Below are 23,430 nucleotides of genomic sequence, written 5' to 3'. Positions count from 1 at the left end.
AATCAAGTTTGAGCCTTTTTAGGAATTGTAGGATACTACCGGGGTCTTCACCAAGTCTTATTTAATAAATTGTTTATTTTGGTGTGTCAACAGTCATTGTAATTTGCAACATCAAGAAAAAAAATAATAAAAGATCTAATGAGCTGCTTTGGGAAATGAACCCCACTGGGATAAATCAGTAAAGTAGCTGATCACAAACATATAAAAAGGCCCAAGAAGAATCCATAAGACGGAACACGGAGAGAGACCTCTGCCGGAGCATGGAGGTCCATGGAACACGGAGAATGAGACATTCCGTGTTATAACACCGATCATCGTATTCCCAGGACGAATGGTGAGACAAACAACATTCCACTTGTGTCATTAATGATGACTTTCTATAGACAGCTGAGATCTGATATACACAATGATTTATGATTGTTTTACTGATTGATGTTTTATCATTTGTTATCAGTTTGTTATAACCGAGGTCCTTACAGGGACACAAAACACAATTTCCATCATCTTCATAATGTGCTTTATGTACAGGAGATGTAATGATGTCTGAGGAGGAATATGGAACATCTTCAGGAGATTCTTATCATAGAAAACAATGAGAATATTATTCTCTGATATATCACCTTCATTATTAAACACACAGACTATTCTCCATAGAAACCCGGGGGCCAACATCAAAGTCATTAGTGGAATTATTGATTTTCAATGCCAGTGATATCTAGGTCTCATTTAACATCTTCAGTCTCTAATCACCCCTGTACTGAAACTGCAGTCTCTAAACATTTGTTGTAGTGTGTCCTCAGTCTCTGATCATTTGTTGTAGTGTGTCCTCAGTCTCTAATCATTTGTTGTAGTGTGTCCTCAGTCTTTGATCATTTGTTGTAGTGTACAGAGAAACAAGTATGTAGGTGAATGAATGACTTCCTCTTGAGCAACAGTCACTCACAATCCCATCAAAATTGTAAAAAATAAAAGGGTTTAGCTTATATAAGGGGAGGAGGAAAATCTCCTCTCCAAATATAGGGATTTTTACGTGAGGTGTGTTGCTCTTAGTATCGAAGGTAGGCGCACAAAACACAAGGTTTTTAGATATCAAAAATAATTTAATTAAATAGATATAAAGTTTCACATTTCATAAAATAAGTTAGCAAAAAATGAAATATACATGATCACGACCAAATTTACATGATTTATACAAAAAAGGAAATGAAGGTTATAATTAGAAGAAAAGTAGATGCGATATTGCCAACTAGTTTCGCACTTAGGTGTGCTTCATCAGGGCTTGCATGATACTTCTGTTCCTTATTTACATGTAATGGTCTGTGTACGACATAAGAGTTAATCATTAATACAGGTATGATCAATGTAATATATTTAAACTTTGTAAATGAGTGTTCAACACAGATACAGATACTAAAATATATAGTGCGCTTACCAATATGTGTTTAAAAAGCTCAAAAACCATGGCAGAACAAGCTGCCAAGAAAGTAGCGGAGGCGAACCCGATGCGGGCGGAAGGCATTGACTGCTGCACTTTCAATCAGTGGAAGCCAGATCCACTTGATTTTAACAGGTGCGGACAATGAGATGTATAGAGGGGGTCACCACAATTGAGGAGGAAGAGATACAGGTATTTGTACGTTGTATCTAATTCTCTCCTAAGGAATTAAAAATAAAGATATAAAAGGAGAAGAAAGAATGATAATGATACAGCAGATTAAGGAGGTATCCATATATATTTATAGACATTTTTGTTAAATTAAAATAAGTATCTTGTTTTTAAATGGACATAGACCGAGTAAGTATCTAAGCCTTGAATAAGTATGGATACAGTCTAACAAATATATATAAAAAACTAGAGAGTATTACCTCAGTAGTAGTGAAGTTTAGATATAGGGTTAAAGCTGTCAATAGAGTCCAGTGTAGTTCATACTGAATTCATAATATATTCTATAAGTAAGTAAAATACAAAATATGTATGCATATAAGTATATAAATGAATTCAATTTATTTTTTAAAAAATAATAAGTAACTGTTGCATTGCAGCGTAGTGCCCGTCTATTAGAAAAGAATGTAATTGAAAAGGAAGAGAGTTTACCTTAGATGGTTAATAACATGGAGTATATAGTGCTATAAGCTGATGTCCTAGGGGGATATGCTATCCCAGTGGCATTATACTTAAAGGCAATACTGTCAGAATGGTCCAAGGGCCGTTATATCTATTTAGGTTCCGATTCTAAAAATAGACAGAGTAATGAGTAGATTAAGTTCATGCCCATGACCAGGAAAGCCTACATAGAGGATTAAAACCTAAAGAGATGAACTAGAAAGTAATTACCTTATTTGTGTTGTAACACCAGAGAGCTGACTGAAGCAAACTTCCACGTGTACTGTGATATCTTCCCTCACGCCGTCCAAGTCAGCGTCTGACATACATTGTGTCAGCGCTGGCCTTAAGAACGACATCTCCACCGGAAATGATAAGAGTCAAACATGACCCCTGGCATCATATCCGGTCCACGCGTCCCAAGTTACTATGCGGGGGTAGGCTTTCCTGGTCATGGGCATGAACTTAATCTACTCATTACTCTGTCTATTTTTAGAATCGGAACCTAAATAGATATAACGGCCCTTGGACCATTCTGACAGTATTGCCTTTAAGTATAATGCCACTGGGATAGCATATCCCCCTAGGACATCAGCTTATAGCACTATATACTCCATGTTATTAACCATCTAAGGTAAACTCTCTTCCTTTTCAATTACATTCTTTTCTAATAGACGGGCACTACGCTGCAATGCAACAGTTACTTATTATTTTTTAAAAAATAAATTGAATTCATTTATATACTTATATGCATACATATTTTGTATTTTACTTACTTATATAATATATTATGAATTCAGTATGAACTACACTGGACTCTATTGACAGCTTTAACCCTATATCTAAACTTCACTACTACTGAGGTAATACTCTCTAGTTTTTTATATATATTTGTTAGACTGTATCCATACTTATTCAAGGCTTAGATACTTACTCGGTCTATGTCCATTTAAAAACAAGATACTTATTTTAATTTAACAAAAATGTCTATAAATATATATGGATACCTCCTTAATCTGCTGTATCATTATCATTCTTTCTTCTCCTTTTATATCTTTATTTTTAATTCCTTAGGAGAGAATTAGATACAACGTACAAATACCTGTATCTCTTCCTCCTCAATTGTGGTGACCCCCTCTATACATCTCATTGTCCGCACCTGTTAAAATCAAGTGGATCTGGCTTCCACTGATTGAAAGTGCAGCAGTCAATGCCTTCCGCCCGCATCGGGTTCGCCTCCGCTACTTTCTTGGCAGCTTGTTCTGCCATGGTTTTTGAGCTTTTTAAACACATATTGGTAAGCGCACTATATATTTTAGTATCTGTATCTGTGTTGAACACTCATTTACAAAGTTTAAATATATTACATTGATCATACCTGTATTAATGATTAACTCTTATGTCGTACACAGACCATTACATGTAAATAAGGAACAGAAGTATCATGCAAGCCCTGATGAAGCACACCTAAGTGCGAAACTAGTTGGCAATATCGCATCTACTTTTCTTCTAATTATAACCTTCATTTCCTTTTTTGTATAAATCATGTAAATTTGGTCGTGATCATGTATATTTCATTTTTTGCTAACTTATTTTATGAAATGTGAAACTTTATATCTATTTAATTAAATTATTTTTGATATCTAAAAACCTTGTGTTTTGTGCGCCTACCTTCGATACTAAGAGCAACACACCTCACGTAAAAATCCCTATATTTGGAGAGGAGATTTTCCTCCTCCCCTTATATAAGCTAAACCCTTTTATTTTTTACATTTGTTGTAGTGTGTCCTCAGTCTCTAATCATTTGTTGTAGTATGTCCTCAGTCTCTAATCATTTGTTGTAGTGTGTCCTCAGTCTCTAATCATTTGTTGTATTGTGTCCTCAGTCTTTGATCATTTGTTGTATTGTGTCCTCAGTCTTTAATCATTTGTTGTAGTGTGTCCTCAGTCTCTGATCATTTGTTGTATTGTGTCCTCAGTCTTTGATCATTTGTTGTAGTGTGTCCTCAGTCTCTGATCATTTGTTGTATTGTGTCCTCAGTCTCTGATCATTTGTTCTAGTATGTCTTCAGTCTCTGATCATTTTTTCTAGTATGTCTTCAGTCTCTGATCATTTGTTGTAGTATGTCCTCAGTCTCTGATCATTTGTTGTATTGTGTCCTCAGTCTCTAATCATTTTTTGTAGTGTGCCCTCAGTCTCAGATAATTTGTTGTATTGTGTCCTCAATCTCAGATCATTTGTTGTAGTGTGTCCTCAGTCTCTGATCATTTGTTGTATCGTGTCCTCAGTCTCAAATCATTTTTTGTAGTGTGCCCTCAGTCTCAGATCATTTGTTGTATTGTGTCCTGAGTCTCTAATCATTTTTGTAGTGTGTCCTCAGTCTAAGATCATTTGTTGTAGTGTGTCCTCAGTCTAAGATCATTTGTTGTAGTGTGTCCTCAGTCTCAGATCATTTGTTGTAGTGTGTCCTCAGTCTCAGATCATTTGTTGTAGTGTGTCCGCAGTCTCAGATCATTTGTTGTAGTGTGTCTGCAGTCTCTGATCATTTGTTGTAGTATTGTCACGTACACACGATCGTAAATTCCAACAAGAAAACCGTGGATTTTTTTCTGACGGAAAGTTGGCTCAAACTTGTGTTGCATACACATGGTCACACAAATCTTTTTGGAAATTCTGACCATCAAGAACGCGGTGACATACAAGATGTACGACAAGCCGAGATCAATAAGGTTCAATGGGCAGTTTGGCTCTTCTGCTTGATTCTGAGCATGCATGTTTTTTTACGCATCAGAATTGCACACAGACAAGCCGATTTTTAGATAGGAACTTTTTCCATCAGAAAAATAGAGAACCTGCTCTCAATCTTTTGTTGGTGGAAATTCAGACAGCAAAAGTCCGATGGAGCCTACACACGGTCGAAAATTTTCGGCCAAAAGCTCACATCTGACTTTCCTTTTCGGAATTTCCGATTGTGTGTATGCGGCATGTGTCTGCAGTCTCTGATTATTTGTTGTAGTATGTCCTCAGTCTCTAATCATTTGTTGTAGTATCTCCAGTCTCTGATCATTTGTTGTAGTGTGTCTGCAGTCTCTGATCATTTGTTGTAGTGTGTCCTCAATCTTTGATCATTTGTTGTACTGTATGCAGTCTCTGATCATTTGTTGTAGTGTGTCCTCAGTCTTTGATCAGTTGTTGTAGTGTGTCCTCAGTCTCTGATCATTTGTTGTAGTGTGTCTGCAGTCTCTGATCATTTGTTGTACTGTATCTGCAGTCTCTGATCATTTGTTGTAGTGTGTCCTCAGTCTCTGATCATTTGTTGTAGTGTGTCCGCAGTCTCTAATCATTTGCTGTACTGTATCCCCAGTCTCTGATCATTTGTTGTAGTGTGTCTGCAGTCTCTGATCATTTGGTGTAGTGTGTCTGCAGTCTCTGATCAGTTGTTGTAGTGTGTCTGCAGTCTCTGATCATTTGTTGTACTGTATCCACAGTCTCTGATCATTTGTTGTAGTGTGTCTGCAGTCTCTGATCAGTTGTTGTAGTGTGTCTGCAGTCTCTGATCATTTGTTATCAGTTTGTTATAACCGAGGTCCTTACAGGGACATAAAACACAATTTCCATCATCTTCATAATGTGCTTTATGTACAGGAGATGTAATGATGTCTGAGGAGGAATATGGAACTTCTTTGGAGATTCTTATCATAGAAAACAATGAGAATATTATTCTGTGATATATCGCCTTCATTATTAAACACACAGAATATTCTCCATAGAACCCCGGGGCCCAACCTCAGGATCTTTGGTAGATCCTGTGCAGCTGTCAGGTCTGGAAAGTCATTAGAGGAAGCTGTAATGGCAGTGATCTCTAGCAGTCTCATGTAACGTCTCCAACCACCTCTGTACTGTATCCGCAGTCTCTGATCATTTGTTGTAGTGTCACGTACCTGGTTGTGGAGCCCAACGTGCAGGGAGCGGCCTCTCGTAAGCCTCCGACCCAAGACCTACTGGTAGAATGGACAGAGGGTCAAGGGTCCGGAGGGACACAAGTGCCTGGTGGTAAAGCTGAGTAGTGGTCCAGGAATTGTAGCTGGTAGGTGTGCTGGTTCAGGCAGGTCACTTAAACAGCAGACAAGACGGTAGTATGGCACTTGTAGGTACAGAGATCAGGCAGGTAAGTAAGCCGGTCGGGTCACCGGTGAGTGGTTCAGGTAACAAGGAAAGTCCAGAGAATCGTGGTAGTCCAAGCCGGGTCAGTAATACAGGCGGGCAGCGACAAGCCAGGGATTGAGCAGAGCCGTGGTCAGGAAAAGCCGGGGTCAAAGGTGGGTTGCAGACAAGGAAGGTCAAGGAAAGCCGGGTCAGGTAAACAGGTGAATCAATAGGTAGCAGATGCAGGTTCTCAGGTAAACGCTGTAGACTGGTCAGCAAGATGGTGAGGGACTGGCCAGTTTAAATAGCGTTTCCTTGGCGCCACACGCTGTCAGCGGGCGCGCGCACTCCCGCGACGCGCGCCGCGCGCACTCCCGCGCCGCGCGCCGCGCACACTGATGTGCGCATGCGCGCGCAAACGCGCGCCAATGCGCACGCGCTGGGGCTGAATTCCCCTGACATTGACAGGACTGCGGAATCTCCTTTCATGACATTGCCCCCCCTCTACGGGCAGCCTCCGGATGCCCAACTGGGCCAATCTTCTTGGGTGTGCCCTCTTATAAGCTTGGATCAGTCTCTGGGCATGAATGTTGGCTTCTGGTTCCCAGGAATTTTCTTCCGGACCATAACCCTTCCATTTCACTAGGTATTGTACTAGGTTACGTCTCTTCCGACAATCTAGGATGGATTCCACCTCGAATTCCTCCTCACCGTCGATAAGTACCGGCTCGGGGGGACCGACATTCCGGTCGGTGAAGGGATCCGGGATCGCAGGCTTGAGAAGTGCCACATGGAAAACTGGATGGATCCGGAAAGAAGCAGGTAGTTTTAACTCGTAGGCCACTTCGTTAATCCTCCTGAGAATCTGGAAAGGCCCCACAAACTTGGGACCAAGTTTCTTGGACGGGCAGGCTAGTTTTAGATTCAAAGTGGACAGCCAAACTTGGTCTCCTGGAGCCAGATCAAGTTCCCCCCTTCTCCTCCTGTCGAATACCTCTTTATTATGTTCTTGGGCCTTTGCCATTGTCTCTTGGAGTAATTTATTATTAGTGGCGAAAAAATCCAAGGTTTCTTGGGCAGCTGGTACTGAGCATTCCGGGATAGTGTTGGATAGGAAGAGAGGGTGGAAGCCATAATTAGCAAAAAATGGAGATTGGTTGGTGGCCGAATGGACCGAGTTGTTGTAGGCGAACTCTGCCAGAGGCAATAGAGAGGCCCAATCGTCCTGTGAAAAACTGGAGAAGCATCGCAGATATTGCTCGAGCGTCTGATTGGTGCGCTCCGTTTGGCCATTGGTCTGCGGGTGGTACGCAGAAGAAAAGGAAAGGTCAATCTTCAATGCCCCGCACAGAGCCTTCCAAAACCTTGAGGTGAATTGCACCCCGCGGTCCGATACAATATTAGCAGGTATGCCATGAAGTCTCACAATCTCTCTTATGAAAATCTTTGCTGTTTCAGCCGCAGAAGGTGTCCCCAGCATTGGTAAGAAGTGCGCCATCTTTGAAAGCCTGTCCACCACCACAAAGATAGTGGTATATTCTTCCGAAGGGGGTAGCTCAACAATGAAGTCCATTGAAATCCTTCTCCACGGTTTCTCTGGAACAGGCAGTGGTTTGAGTAAACCCCAAGCTTTGGTTCTGCTACCCTTATGCTGAATACAGGTGATATAGGATTCCACGTAATTTTTACAGTCCTGAAGTAGTTGGGGCCACCAGAAGGTGCGCTGGAGGAGCTCAGCCGTCTTATGTATCCCAAAATGACCAGCTAGCTCATGGTCATGGCAGGACTTAAGAGCTGCTACCCGTAGCTGTTGAGGGACGAAAATCTTGTCCTTGTTCCAGAGTAAGCCGTCCCTTAACTGTAGAGTAGGATCTGGGGCTAAGGAACTTCCTGAAGAAGCCTGCTTGATTTGAGAGAGAAGGTCTCCTTGTAACATGAGAAAATTTCCAGGAGTAAGGATGGTGTCTGAAGATGAAGGGACTTCAAGACCACTGAACATCCGGGAGAGGGCGTCGGGCTTGGTGTTTTTCGACCCAGGTCTGTAGGTTATATGGAACGAAAAACGGGTGAAGAACAATGCCCACCTGGCCTGGCGTGGCTTCAGTCTTTTGGCAACCTTTAAGTACTCTAAGTTTTTATGATCCGTGAAGATCAGAATAGGGTGTGCAGCACCCTCCAGAAGATAGCGCCATTCTTCGAGGGCTGCTTTGATTGCCAAAAGCTCCCTGTCCCCAACATCATAATTCCTCTCGGCTTCTGAAAGTTTGCGGGAAAAAAAAGCGACTGGATGTAGGAGAGATTTGGACCCCTGTCTCTGAGAGAGCACTGCCCCGACCGCCACTTCAGAGGCAGCCACCTCCAATGTATAGGGTAGGACCGGATCAGGATGCTTCAGGATAGAGGCTGAAATAAACAGATCCTTCAAGGTGACAAAAGCAGCTTGTGCCTCGGGAGACCACTGAAAACGGTTGCCCTGTTTGGTTAGACTTGTGATAGGGGCGATTATTGAAGAGAAGCCCTTGATGAACTTACGATAAAAATTTGCAAATCCCACGAAGCGTTGGACCGCTTTTTTATCGGTGGGAGCAGGCCACTCTGTGATAGCAGTGACCTTCTGAGGATCCATCCTGACACCTTCGATTGAGATTATAAGACCCAGAAACTGAATAATTTCTTGTTCAAACTCGCATTTCTCGGCTTTAGCGTATAGGCTATGTTGACGGAGCCGGGCTAGAACTCTTTGGACATGCTTCCGATGATCTGGCAGGGAGGAAGAGAAGACCAGGATGTCGTCCAGATAGATAATAACGAATAGATCAAGGTAGTCTCTAAATATATCATTTACGAAATGTTGGAAGGTGGCTGGGGCATTGCACAAACCGAAGGGCATAACTAAATATTCAAAGTGCCCGAATCTGGTGCGGAATGCTGTCTTCCACTCGTCTCCGTCTCTAATACGGACAAGGTTGTAGGCCCCGCGGAGATCGAGTTTGGTAAAGATGACAGCTGCTCCTAGTCTCTGGAATAATTCGGGGACAAGAGGAAGAGGATATCTGTTTTTAATTGTGATCTTGTTCAAATCCCGATAGTCTACGCAGGGGCGTAGAGAGTGGTCCTTCTTCTCCACAAAGAATATGCCGGCTCCCGCGGGGGATGTGGAAGGACGTATGAAGCCTTTTTCAAGGTTTTCGTCAATATAGGATCTTAACGTGCCCAATTCCAGTTCTGTCAAGGGGAATATCCTACCAAACGGGATTTCTGCACCAGGTAAAAGTTCAATTGGGCAGTCGTAGGACCTGTGTGGGGGTAAGGTTTCTGCCCCTTTTTTACTAAAAACATCCAGGAAACCATGATATGCCTCCGGAACCAGTTGACGGTTTCCAACTTCAGAGTCTAGACACATTAAGGGAGATGAGGAAGCTGCAGACTCCTGGAGGCAACGTTGGCGGCAGTAAGAAGAAAGGAAGTTGATCTCCCCGGACTCCCAGTCAATCTGGGGATTATGAGTCTTTAACCAGGGCATTCCCAAGATAACGGGAAAGATAGGTGACACAATGATATCAAAACAAAGAACTTCTCGATGGTTGTTAGCAATGAGCATGTGTAAGGGGGCAGTTTCCTGAGTGACAGGGCCGGATCTGATGGCTGATCCGTCGGCTAAATGAACGGTGAGTTCCAAGCGTCTAGGTCGAAGAGGAACTCCATGTCGGGCGGCAAAGGAAGCATCCATGAAGCCGCTGCAAGCGCCGGAATCAATAATCACGGGTACTTGGACGTCCCCTCCTGGGAGCTGCAGAGAGATTGAAATTACCAGGTGAGTATCATTATTACATAAAGTAGATGAAAGGGTAGAAGGCAAGACTGAACACTTACGGAACTTGACTGGGCAGGTGTTTACATAGTGCCCGGATCCTCCGCAATACAGACAGAGATTATTGCGTCGGCGCCGCTGGCGCTCTTCCGGTGTTAGAGAGGGCCGCAGTAGGCCTAGTTGCATTGGTTCTGGGGCATCGGCAAAGGTCGATACAGCACTTGGAAGAGGTATATGCGGAGAGCTTGGTACCCGTGGCATCATCCATGTGGGTCGTGCGGAACCGGATGTACGTTCAGCACGCCGTTCCCTTAAACGTCTGTCGATCTGTACAGAGAGGAGGGTGAGGGCGTCAAGCGTTGCGGGAATGCCCACTCGAGCCAGTTCGTCCTTTAATGAGTCCGAGAGGCCCGCACGGAACTGGTGACGCAGGGCAACATCGTTCCAGTTGGTGTCGGAACTCCACTGTCTGAATTCAGCTACATAGTCCTCTACTGCCCTGCGCCCTTGTTGGAGTACACATAACGCTGCTTCAGCAGTTGCCGCTAACTGAGTATCCTCATAAATAAGGTCCATGGCTTGAAAAAAGGCAGCAAGATGGTTAAGGCATTCTTCCTTGCGTTCCAACAGGCGATGTGCCCAGGTTTGGGGTTCGCCGGATAACAGCGAGATGACGAAGCCCACTTTTGTAGCTTCGAGCGAAAAAGTTCTAGGTTGTAGCGCAAAGAAAAGTTCGCAGGCGTTGCGAAAGGCTCTGTATTTGCTGCGGTCACCAGAAAATCTTTCAGGTGTGGGCACACGGGGTTCCGGTGGCAACATCACTACAGAAGGGGTGGCTGAAGTTCCGGATGCCGCAGGAGCGGTTGTAGCCAAAGTTTGGACGCGCTCCTCCAAACGGGTATAACCCTCTTGTAGGTTCCTTACAGCCGTAGTAAGACCATCCAGATGGCGGCATAAGTCCTCCATAGGAGACGCTCCCTGCGTGGGCTCGGTCATGGCTGACCAGTACTGTCACGTACCTGGTTGTAGAGCCCAACGTGCAGGGAGCGGCCTCTCGTAAGCCTCCGACCCAAGACCTACTGGTAGAATGGACAGAGGGTCAAGGGTCCGGAGGGACACAAGTGCCTGGTGGTAAAGCTGAGTAGTGGTCCAGGAATTGTAGCTGGTAGGTGTGCTGGTTCAGGCAGGTCACTTAAACAGCAGACAAGACGGTAGTATTGCACTTGTAGGTACAAAGATCAGGCAGGTAAGTAAGCCGGTCGGGTCACCGGTGAGTGGTTCAGGTAACAAGGAAAGTCCAGAGAATCGTGGTAGTCCAAGCCAGGTCAGTAATACAGGCGGGCAGCGACAAGCCAGGGATTGAGCAGAGCCGTGGTCAGGAAAAGCCGGGGTCAAAGGCGGGTTGCAGACAAGGAAGGTCAAGGAAAGCCGGGTCAGGTAAACAGGTGAATCAATAGGTAGCAGATGCAGGTTCTCAGGTAAACGCTGTAGACTGGTCAGCAAGATGGTGAGGGACTGACCAGTTTAAATAGCGTTTCCTTGGCGCCAAACGCCGTCAGCGGGCGCGCGCACTCCCGCGCCGCGCGCACTCCCGCGCCGCGCACCGCGCGCCGCACGCCGCGCACACTGTAGCGCGCATGCGCGCGCAAACGCGCGCCAATGCGCACGCGCTGGGGCTGAATTCCCCTGACATTGACAGGACTGCGGAATCGCCTTTCATGACATGTAGTGTGTCTGCAGTCTCTGATCATTTGTTGTAGCAAATCCAAAGTTGACCACCTCTACCATATTGTTGTACTTTTGCCAAATGTGCCAAGAGCAGTAAAATATATTTATGGATAAAAATGATATTTATGTAAAGAAAATTCTACAAAATATGGGTAAAGGCAGAATGAAATACAGTATCTCACAAAAGTGAGTACACCCCTCACATTTTTGTAAATATTTTCTTGTATCTTTTCATGAGAATTTCCAATTGTGTGTACGCGGCATTTGTGTCTGCAGTCTCTGATTATTTGTTGTAGTATGTCCTCAGTCTCTAATCATTTGTTGTGGTGTCTCCAGTCTCTTATCATTTGTTGTGAGTACACCCCTAGGGCAAGTTCCCTCAACGCTGTGAGAGGGGTAAAGGAGCCAGGGCCTCCTCTTGCTAGTGCAATGGGTCATACCTTTTTGTCACTGCCACAGTTGCCTCTGCATCTTCCTGGTCCCACACAACCGCGTCCACCACTGTATCATGAAAATAGATTGCGGGGGGCGTGGCCAGCAGCCGAGGAGGATGGCTGTGTAAGGAGAGAGCTCCACGAGACCCGCTCGAATCCTGCTCCATCCAGCGACACAGCAGCTTTTTTTGGGCACCATTCGACTGTCCCTCACCCCGGGGAACCCCGACGCAGCTATGGGGAAGAGGAAAAAGGAGAAAGGGCCGAGAAAATTTACGGACTTCTACCCGTCGGCAAGCACGCCTAGGCCGCAAGATGGCGCCGAGGCCTCGGACTCGCAGTTCGGCCCACGCCGAAACGGCAGCGACGCAGCAATTCCACCGCACGGCAAAGGCTCATACCCACTGCACGATAACGGCAGAGGCTCATCACCCGACACGTCGCCCATACAAAGCCCTCAAAAATCGGCACCAAAGATGTCCTCATCCCACAGATATGCAGGTGAGCCAGGGGATGGGTGTAACTCGCATGATAGCACTAGTGACTTTGTGGAGCAGATTAACGAGTTCCCCACAACAGGCCAACCCCTTAGCGATACAGTAATGAGGGACATGTTGATTACCCTCAGGGGCTCCCTGCACAAGGACATGATGTTATGTGTCACCCAACTTAAAAGTGATGTTTCTGCCATTGGGGATAGAATCTGCCATGTTGAAGATAAGATGGGGGAATTCACAACAGCCCACAACGAACTAGTGGATGCCCACAATGATGCTGAGGGAGAAATGCAAGCCCTGAAAGAGAAATTAGCTGATTTGGAAGACAGATCTAGAAGGAATAACATAAAATTGAGGGGAGTAGAAGAGGCTGTGACCCCTGCGGAGCTCCGGCACTATGTTCAGGCCTTCATAGCAACCATGCTTCCTGATGCCTCTACTAATGAAATCATAGTAGACAGGGCCCACCGGCTTCCTAAACCAAAATATCTGCCTGAAAAGGTACCGAGGGATGTCATAGCTCGGGTACACTTTTTCCACGTGAAGGATGACCTCATGCGATTTACCCGAAAGAATCAACCTCTACCGGGACCCTACTCTAATATCAGCGTCTTTGCTGATCTGTCCAAGCACACTATGATGGCGCGTAAGAATCTGTCCTCGTTTACCAAAATCCTTCAAAATCACAAAATCACATACTCCTGGGGATTCCCAACTAAACTGCTGGTCACCAAAGAGAACCCCACTTATACGATTACCACCATTGAAAATGGGATTGCTCTGGCCAAACAATGGAACCTTCTCCCCGAAGAAACTGATGTTCCTGCACAGAATCAGAATCTCCCAAGATTGTCCCCAGAGTGGCGACAGAAGTGACACTCTTTCCCTTCAATGAGCACTGTTATGCTCCTCTATTTCCTTCTCACCATAGGAATGTGTAGTGCCTTAAAAGTTCAATCACCAGAGTAGCTGGCTCTGGGTCTCGGGGAGACATATCCCCCTATCTCCATTGCGAAAATTCTCGCACTTAGTGGAACTGTTCGTATGTTCTTATCGTTTTTGTTCATGCTATTTGTTTTTTTATTTTATGTTTTTACTGTACCAAGGGACTTCCACATTGAAAATGATCCTCCTTCAGCACAACTTTTATCCGCAAACACCTCCAGCATTGCAGGAACATTGCAGCTCTGGAACTTTGGAACAATGGCACCATCTTCAGGCAAATTTAAGGTACTACACCGACATATAGAATATCTCTCACCTCACATGGAGCATATCTTACTGTTACTGCCATGACGATTTCAATTGTATCCATGAATGTCCATGGCCTTAACAGCCCCTTTAAGAGATCTTCCATGTGGTCAGAAATGGCTAAACTCAAAGGAGACGTGATCGGCATCCAAGAAACACATTTCATGACTTCTAACCACCCTAAATGCTCACACAAGGCCTATCCACATATCTATCAATCCACGGCCCCTGTTAAGAAAAGAGGTGATCTGTTGGCTATTAAGCATTCAGTGGCGTTTAAATTACATGACCTGGTGTGCGACACAAATGGAAGATACATAATCCTGACCTGCGATCTGAATAATACAACCTACACTCTGGTTAACCTATATGCACCAAACAAAAGACAACCTAGATTCCTAAACTCCTTACTGAAGAAAGTCGAGAAAATCAAAAAAGGTTCTCTAATTCTGTGCGGTGACTTTAATTGCATACCCGACAAATCTATGGACTGTTCTCAACCACAAAGAACACGCAGAACGGAAATCCGATCCCTAATTCATAACCATAATTTGTATGACACTTGGAGATGCCTACACTCCTCAGAAAAGGACTACACCCATTATTCCTACCCCCACAGAGCGTACTCCAGGATTGACCTGATTCTTTCTGATTTACCTTTACTGCAAAAAAATTTGTCGATTAAAATACACTCTATAACATGGTCGGATCATGCTCCTGTGTCCATCTTACTTCAAGATGGAGGTTCGCCCTCTCCGACTTATCTGTGGAGGAACAACGTAGACTTGCTTTCTAACCCTGTCCTAACAGATAGAATTGGATTGCAACTTAAATAATTTTTTACCATTAATGACAATGGTGACACCTCTGTTGCCTCCCTGTGGTGCGCACATAAGGCGTTTAGCAGGGGCATTTTAATTCAGGCAGCTGCCAGGCAAAAGAGGAGGAAGGCAAAACAGTTAAACGACTTGCTAGAGGAGCTTAAAATACTGGAAACACAACATAAACAAAAACCCACCCCAGATATAGAAGACAAACTATTCCTATGTAGACACAACCTTCGCCTACTACTGATTACAACCCATCAAACATATCTACGACGGTCTAAGGCCACATACTATGCCCATGGTAACAAAGCAGGGAAGGTCCTGGCGAGATACATAACTAAACGGCAACAACAGACCAAATTTCCCTACATCAGGGACCCTCACTCTAATGAAATGGTTAATCACCCGACACATATAGCAAATGCATTTATGAAATACTATAGTGACCTTTATAATCTCCAACTAGACCCACATACTATACAACCCACTGATGTAAACATTAACTCATTTCTTGATGCAATAGCTTTACCCTCATTAACTACCGAGCACCTATCAACACTTAATGCCCCAATCACAATTACAGAAGTCACTGACACCATACATGCTCTTCCTAATAATAAATCTCCAGGCACAGATGGTTTCACTTCAGAGTACTACAAGGTCTTCTCTACGATCCTTGCTCCATCCCTATGCACCCTATTTAACGGTATTGCCTCCTCCTCTATGTTTCCGGAAGAAATGCTTCAAGCCACTATTGTGACATTGCCTAAACCGGGGAAGAAGCCCGATACACCACCAAATTTCAGACCTATTTCTCTCCTAAACACAGACCTTAAGGTCTATGCGAAGATCATAGCGAACAGGCTGGCTAACATTACCCCTTACCTGGTCAAACCTGACCAGGTGGGATTTGTTAAGGGACGCCAAGCTCCTGATGGCACAAGGAGGCTATTTAATCTGATTAACATATTAGAAAGTAGAAAGACCCCAGCAGCTTTATTGGCCCTAGACGCAGAAAAAGCATTTGATAGGGTGCACTGGGGCTATCTCAGAGCTACCCTACAAAAATTTGGCCTGCAAGGCAATATTCTCTCAGCAATTTTGGCACTGTACACACGCCCCTCGGCGAGAGTTTTCACGTCCGGTGCCTTGTCTGACCAATTTTATATCACGAACGGCACGCGTCAAGGCTGCCCGTTATCCCCTATAATCTTCACCCTGATGATGGAGCCTCTAGCGGAGACTATTAGATCCAACATAGGAATATCAGGGATTAAAATAGGAAGAGAAGTCCACAAAATAGGCCTCTTTGCAGACGATCTAGTACTGACAGTAACAAATCCGGCTTCTTCCTTGGCAAAGGCACAAGAAATCTTGCAGCAGTTTGGTACAATATCATATTATAAACTGAATATAACAAAATCCTGTATCCTACCCACTAACCTAAATCATTAGTAGCATATCTCAAAGATAGATTTCCATTCCAATGGATGACTAAATCCCTCTCATACCTAGGTGTAAAACTAGTCTACCCCTCTGCCCAAACATATAAGGTGAATTTCGAAATGCTTCTCGCCACTATTAAATCAGACCTTGAACACATCACAACATTTGAAATGTCGTGGCTAGGTAGATGTGCAGCATTAAAGATGACCCTTCTGCCTAAAATAATCTACTATTTTAGGACCATTCCTGTCACAGTCCCTGAAGCATTCTTCTCACAAGCTGAACGGTTGTTCAGGAGGTTCCTATGGCAGGGTAAAATGCCCAGAGTGACGTTCGCCACTATTCAAAGACATAAATGGGAGGGGGGTGTAGGCTTCCCTACCCTAAGGAACTACTATAGGGCGGCGATTCTGGACCAAATGAAGGCGTGGTTTGACCCAGTCCCATCCAGACTTTGGGTAAAAATAGAAAAGGCAGTTCTTAGGGAAAGGGATCTTCCGGCACTTCTGTTGGCTAAACTGACGAATCTACCATTACCACGTACTGTTTTGCCTTCTATTGAGACTACACTCTCGGTATGGGGAAGTATACAGTCCCATGTAGACCCCACGACTAAAAATAGACGCAGACTTACCGACCTGGCACTAGCGGAACACTTGATATCTGACTTGACAACTACCTCATGGAGACAGGACGGACTGACAACCGTTCAAGGGGTACTGAATAGTCACCCCACTTCACATGCATACTCGTTTACTAGACTACAACATTTCCAAAATTCGCATTCTAATTTAACCTTTGAACTCCCAGTAGATATCTGGTCATATCTTTGTACGTCCTATGGTAAACCACGGGGTCTTTCATGGTTCTATTCCCTTCTACAACACAACAAAAAATTCTCTAAAACATCCAACATGACTAATTGGGAAAGAGACTGGGACCACTCGTTTCCACTTGCAGAATGGACGAGGGCGATCAAATTGACGTACAGACATACCCATTGTTCTAACCACTGGGATAATATGCTAAAAATTTTGCACAGATCCTACCTTACACCAGTTAGACTAGCATTGATCTTTCCCTCCGAAACTTGCCTCTGTTGGAGGCAGTGCGGAGCCAAGGGTAATATCTTCCATATACTGTGGGATTGCGAACGTATTTGCAATTACTGGTATGATGTGTTTCAGTTAATAACCTCCGTCACAGGTTTATATATACGTCCAACTCCTCCTTTAGCCTTAATGAACATCTCTGCCACCTCCATTCCGGTAGCATTGAGAAGCATAGTAATACATATTTTGATAGCTGCTAGATTAACGCTTACATCAAAGTGGAAGACTGCTCAGATTCCTAGGTTAGATGAAGTAATACAGAGAGTCTCGACTCAACATTCATATGAAAAATTATTTTCTTTTCAAACTGGCAATTCCCGCATTTTTTACGAACAATGGCTACCTTGGACTTCTAAATTTCCTGGTTAAAACACTTTCTTAAACTTAAAAAGACAACTAAAGTGGACCCATTTGGTACAATGTTCAATGTGTTAATTATTCTCTTTTTAATTTATGTTTTTTTTGATACTTGTTTTTCTTTTTTGTTACTACTTTAATTACTCTTATGATTTATATGCCTCATGTCATCACGTTACTGACATATTGGTTTTCATATAGTGACTCTGACCCCTGCCTGGGGGGCACACCTATTAGGGTTGGCCCTACTGGCAATGGTATTCTACCCTACATAGGCATTGACAGAAGCACACCCTGTTGCATGACATATGGTCAATTTATTATGACATTCTCTAAGTTACTAACATTTCTTTTTATAGGGGACCGTGGCTCCACATTGTGTAGTACAGGGGTCTTGAATTAAAATTCAAGGAGGTCCGGTCACTAAAAAAAATTTTGGGTCGAGGTCCGAATCTCAAGTCCCCATTTGTCCCCATCACGGTGCCCCTTTACATCAGGCGTCCCCATCACGGTGCCCCTTTACATCAGGCGTCCCCATCACGGTGCCCCTTTACATCAGGCGTCCCCATCACGGTGCCCCTTTACATCAGGCGTCCCCATCACGGTGCCCCTTTACATCAGGCGTCCCCATCACGGTGCCCCTTTACATCAGGCGTCCCCATCACGGTGCCCCTTTACATCAGGCGTCCCCATCACGGTGCCCCTTTACATCAGGCGTCCCCATCACGGTGCCCCTTTACATCAGGCGTCCCCATCACGGTGCCCCTTTACACCAGGCGTCCCCATCACGGTGCCCCTTTACATCAGGCGTCCCCATCACGGTGCCCCTTTACATCAGGCATCCCCATCACAGTGCCCCTTTACATCAGGCATCCCCATCACAGTGCCCCCTACATCAGGTGTCCCCATCACAGTGCCCCTTTACATCAGGTGTCCCCATCACAGTGCCCCTTTACATCAGGTGTCCCCATCACAGTGCCCCTTTACATCAGGTGTCCCCATCACAGTGCCCCTTTACATCAGGTGTCCCCACCACAGTGCCCCTTTACATCAGGTGTCCCCATCACAGTGCCCCTTTACATCAGGGGTCCCCATCACGGTGCCCCTTTACATCAGGGGTCCCCATCACGGTGCTAATTTACATCAGGCATTCCCGTCAGAATGCCTCCTTACATCAGATGCCCCATCAGAGTCCCCCTTAACATAAAATAAGGGTCACGCTGATGGGCACATTTTATGTTAAGGGGCACCCTGATGGACACATTTTATATTAGGAGCACTCTGATGGGCACAACCAAACGTGCCCCTTAATTCAAAATGTGCCCATCAGTGTTGCTCATAAAATATGCCCATCAGCATGACCCTTAACATAAAATGAGGGTCACGCTGATGGGCACCTGTTATTTTAAGGGGCACTCTGATGGGCACATTTTATTTTAAGGGGCATGCTAATGGGCACAACAAAATGTGTCCATCGGTGTGCCCCTTAACAAAATATGCCTATCAGTGTGCACATTAAAAATATACCCTTCAGTGTGCCCCTTAAAATACAATTTGTCAATCAGAGTGCCCCTTTAAAAAAAAAAATTGTCCATCAGAGCGCCCCTTAACATAAAAAAAATATGCCCAGCAGTAAATACCAGCTAACATGTGGCCCACATACCTTGAATGAGGGCACAACAGAAGGGGCAGAAGCTGCAAGATAAGGAGACAGGACCCGGGAACCGCGAGTAGCAGGGGGCGGGTCGCACCCGTGACGTCACGCCCCTACTAGCAAGAAGAGTCAGGACCAATTGTCTGGTCAGAACACCGGGAACCGCGAGTAGCAGGGGGCGGGTGGCACACGTGATGTCACGCCCCTACTTGCGGCTATGCAAGCTTTTCGTCTCAGACCTGAGGTGAGGAGCGGGGAGCGGGGAGCCGGCGCACGCACGCACACACGCACACACGCAGCGTCACTGGGGGAAACTCGCAGTCCCAGCAAACAAACAGCTGCGGACATTAATGATTATACTGGCGGTCCGGGCAGAAGCGGCACTCGGTCCGGACTCGGACCGCGGGCCGCCATTTAGTGACTGCTGGTGTAGTAGGATGCGCGGTCTCCGACCCTGATTTTCCATATGTAACATGTAGTAACTATAATACATGCAGCTCAGATTGAATTATGTCTTGTTGACTATCTCGTTGTGGACCTGTGTTGTCCCTCTTTTTTTGATGTCTTGCCTATGCATGTGTTTATGTATAAACCCAATAAAAACTAATTGAAAAGAAAATAGATTGCGGGTTGCATTCTAATTCGCTCCTGTAGGGCCCTCCTAACTAGGCCATTTTCCACTCCCACCACAAACTGATACAGACATGTAACACTTTCAAATCTCTCCTCCCACTCAGGCAAAGGAATATTGGAGCCATTATCCATGATCCCTTCTCCCACCACCAAAACCCAAACCCCCCCTTTCCAACCCTATCCGCCCCCTTCCTTCCCCCATCCATATCCCCCTCCCTCCCCTCCTCCTTTTCCTCCCAATTCCTACCCCATCCCATCCCCCATATTCCCTTTTTTCCTCCCCTATTTCTCTCCCCCTTTTTCTCCTTCCCCCCTCCTTGCTCCCCCCGCCGCTCAATTGTCATTCAAAGTGTGACAGCACTGAAAGCTAAAAATTGGCCTGGGCAGGAAGGGGGTAAAAGTCCCCGGTGGGCAAGTGGTTAAAAAGGTTCTGCCTGACCCAAGATGTCTTCCAGAGTCACATGAGGTGGCAGAATCCACTCAGTTTCCACAGTGACCCAGGAAACCATAGAGAAACCATGTTCCTCTTGACTTCCCCTCCATCTGCAATGCGACTGCGGTCGAGCACCACCTACAGTGGAGAAAATAGACTGCACCTGCCAACATGGGCCCGGATTCACAAAGCACTTACGCCGACGTATCTCGAGATACGCCGCGTAAGTGTAAATATGCGCCGCCGTATCTCTGCGCCGGACTCTGAAACCAAGATATGCCTGAAAATAGGCTTCATCCGACCGACGTAACTTTTCTACGCCGGCGTATCGCGGGCGCATATTTACGCTGGACGTAGGTGGCGCTCCCATTGATTTCCTATTCAAATATGAAAATGAGGGAGATATGTCGATTCACGAACGTACTTGCGCCCGGCGCATAATATACACGATTTGCGTAAGTCGTATGTCCGGCGTAAAGCTATTCCCCATAGATGAGGCGCAAGCCATGCAAAGGTATGAACCAGGGAACACTAGGCGTAGGTTACGTTAATGTCATAGGCAGTGATCCGTCATATCTTAGGGAGTAGTTCTGATGTGATTCTGAGCATGCGCACTGGGATGCATCCATGGGACGGCGCATGCGCCGTTCGTTATTCGTATAATTATGGCGCTTGGCCCATCATTTGCATGGGGTCACGCCTCATTTGCATGGCTCACGCCCACTTCTACTTACGAGGACTTACGCCTAAGAAAACCAGCACAGATTTGGTGGCAAGTGCTTTGTGAATTTGGGGCTTGCCTCTCTGCGCTGCGTCGGCGTAGCGTAAAGAAGATACGCTACGGCGGCATAAATATGTGCCGATGTATGTGAATCCGGGCCATGCTTTCTAAAGCACATTTCAACTGCAGGTGTGTCAGTGAGTTCAGGTACTACCCAAGTGGCTCATTGTCTCGGGAAGCATAAGGAGTCACTCAACCAACAGCTCCTTCATGGCTAACGATACATTTGCAACACTATGTTATAAAGATGAGAGAAGATAACTAGATGATTAAGGTCTTTTCCTTTAACCTGAAAAAATTGCTTTAGCACAACTAAATAGAAGACATAGACCTTTATTGACCTTCAAATTATTGTATGTCATGTTTGATTGTCTCCCCCACAGATGGTGTATCCCGAGAATTGCACAGCCATCACTGAAATTCTACTCACCGGATTTACAGCTTTTGAAGGCTTCAGGATCCCGATGTTTGTTCTGTTTCTGATCATTTACATTTTAATTTGCTGGGAAAATGTATTGATCGTCTACATCATTTTTAGTAGCTCTCGTCTCAAGGCGCTGATGTTTTTTATAATTCAGAGCATGTGCATAAATGATCTGCTGAGCATCTCAAATATCGTTCCACAAATCCTAAATGACGTTCTTCGGGAGAGACCGACCTTCACTGTCACCGGTTGCATTGTACAATCACAGATGTTTGGTACCACCGGAGATGTTTTATGTTTTCACTATGTTTTAATGTCTTATGACCGATACTTGGCTATATGTCATCCATTACGCTATTCCTCCTTTGTGAACAATAAAATCTATCTGTGGGCGGTCATTGTATCTTGGATAATTTCGGCCTCATTTACAAGTGTAATATCTGGTTTACTGAGCCAGTTACAATTTTGTGGCCACAACACCATTCACCATTTTTTCTGTGACTCTTCTCCATTCTTGGACCTGGCCACCTCCGATACAACACACATCCGCCTCTTTATTACCATAATAAGCTTATTCATGATATTGGTCACAGTTTCGTCTGTTTTTGTTACATACGTGTTTATAATTCAAACTATTCTTAAAATTCCCTCATCCTCCGGGAGGAAGAAGACCTTCTCTACGTGTAGCTCCCACCTCACTGTGTTTTCCATGCAGTACGTTGTCTCTCTTGGTGTCTATGTGTTGCCAGCCAAAGTAGTAACACAGCAGCTCAGCAACACTTTTACATTCATAGTCTTTTTCTGGACCCCCTTGGTGAACCCACTGATCTATACATTCAACAATAAAGAGTTCCGTGCAGAATACCTTAAAAAGGTTAGGTCAGTGCATAAGATATTTTGACGTATTACTTTGAACCAAGCAGATCTATGTTTTTTGCCAACTTAAAGTTGAACTTCATAGAGGTACAGTGCATCTGGAAAGTATTCACAGCGCTTCACTTTTTCCACATTGTGTTATGTTACAGCCGGTTGGAAAGCAACATGGTTTAGGGTCGTAGTTCTGGAATTTACAGTCAAAGCTTGGTAGCATATTAGAATCTGCATAACAAAAGGGCTTGTCTCCAGCCCACCTGGTGTGGCTATAAGCTTCAAAGAGAGGAGAAGGAATACCTTGGCATTATCTGATTGGACAGGAGGAAAGTGGGGGTGGTTATGGGTGAGGGGAATGAATGTTAAAAGCACATACCGAAGAGTAAGAGTTCTCTTTGTCCCTTTTTTATTCCTGGCATGTGAGCCTTTGGCTCGTTCCATTTTATCATTCAGAACCAGCCGATGAAACCTTGTGCGATAAGTATCTTTCATGTTCTTTTGTATATGTACTCTGCTGTTTAATGTGTGAAGTTAGAATATTCCTATTTTCTTGGGAAATAAATGAACAATATTATTTTTACTACCAGCAGTGTGTGTGTTTTCATAACTAACTTTACATTATTGTGCTTAAAATCTTAATAGACTAATTATAGGCAAAGAAAAATCAATCCATTTATGCAATAGATAGAGGGAATCTGTAAACACCTTTCGGGGTAAATAATTATATAGGTTATTTTGTTTTAATTTATTAGCTTGTATATTGCAGCATTTAAATCACATTATTTTCCTCAAAATTCTACAAACAATCCCCCATAATGACAACGTCAAAGAAGTGTGTTTGAAATCTTTGCAAATTTATTAAAAATAAAAATAATCCTGTGTACATAAATATCACAGCCTTTGCTCAATACTTTTATCCGG

At 44.5% G+C, this 23,430-nt stretch overlaps 1 protein-coding gene and 2 long non-coding RNA genes across 3 annotated transcripts; 2 read left to right on the top strand and 1 right to left on the bottom strand.

The window, feature by feature from the left end:
• Window positions 1–218: 218 nt before the first annotated feature.
• LOC120924661 (olfactory receptor 11L1-like) lies at window positions 219–23,029 on the top strand. The gene is made up of 2 exons (XM_040335660.1): window positions 219–334; window positions 21,599–23,029. Exons 1-2 carry the CDS (start codon window positions 332–334, stop codon window positions 22,538–22,540), a joined length of 945 nt encoding a protein of 314 aa, XP_040191594.1. The 5' UTR covers window positions 219–331; the 3' UTR covers window positions 22,541–23,029.
• Window positions 1,245–2,513, bottom strand: LOC120924664. Its single transcript, XR_005746399.1, has 3 exons — window positions 1,867–2,513; window positions 1,433–1,655; window positions 1,245–1,317 (listed from the first exon to the last, which is right to left on the bottom strand). It is a non-coding gene; the product is annotated as an uncharacterized LOC120924664 (long non-coding RNA).
• LOC120924662 lies at window positions 2,889–3,589 on the top strand. The gene is made up of 3 exons (XR_005746398.1): window positions 2,889–2,967; window positions 3,179–3,401; window positions 3,517–3,589. It is a non-coding gene; the product is annotated as an uncharacterized LOC120924662 (long non-coding RNA).
• Window positions 23,030–23,430: the final 401 nt, after the last annotated feature.

The sequence above is a fragment of the Rana temporaria genome, chromosome 1 (assembly GCF_905171775.1).
Source record: "Rana temporaria chromosome 1, aRanTem1.1, whole genome shotgun sequence".
NCBI lineage: Eukaryota > Metazoa > Chordata > Amphibia > Anura > Ranidae > Rana > Rana temporaria.
The sequence above is the reverse complement of the archived record's forward strand: the minus strand, read 5'-3'. Positions and strand labels throughout refer to the sequence as shown.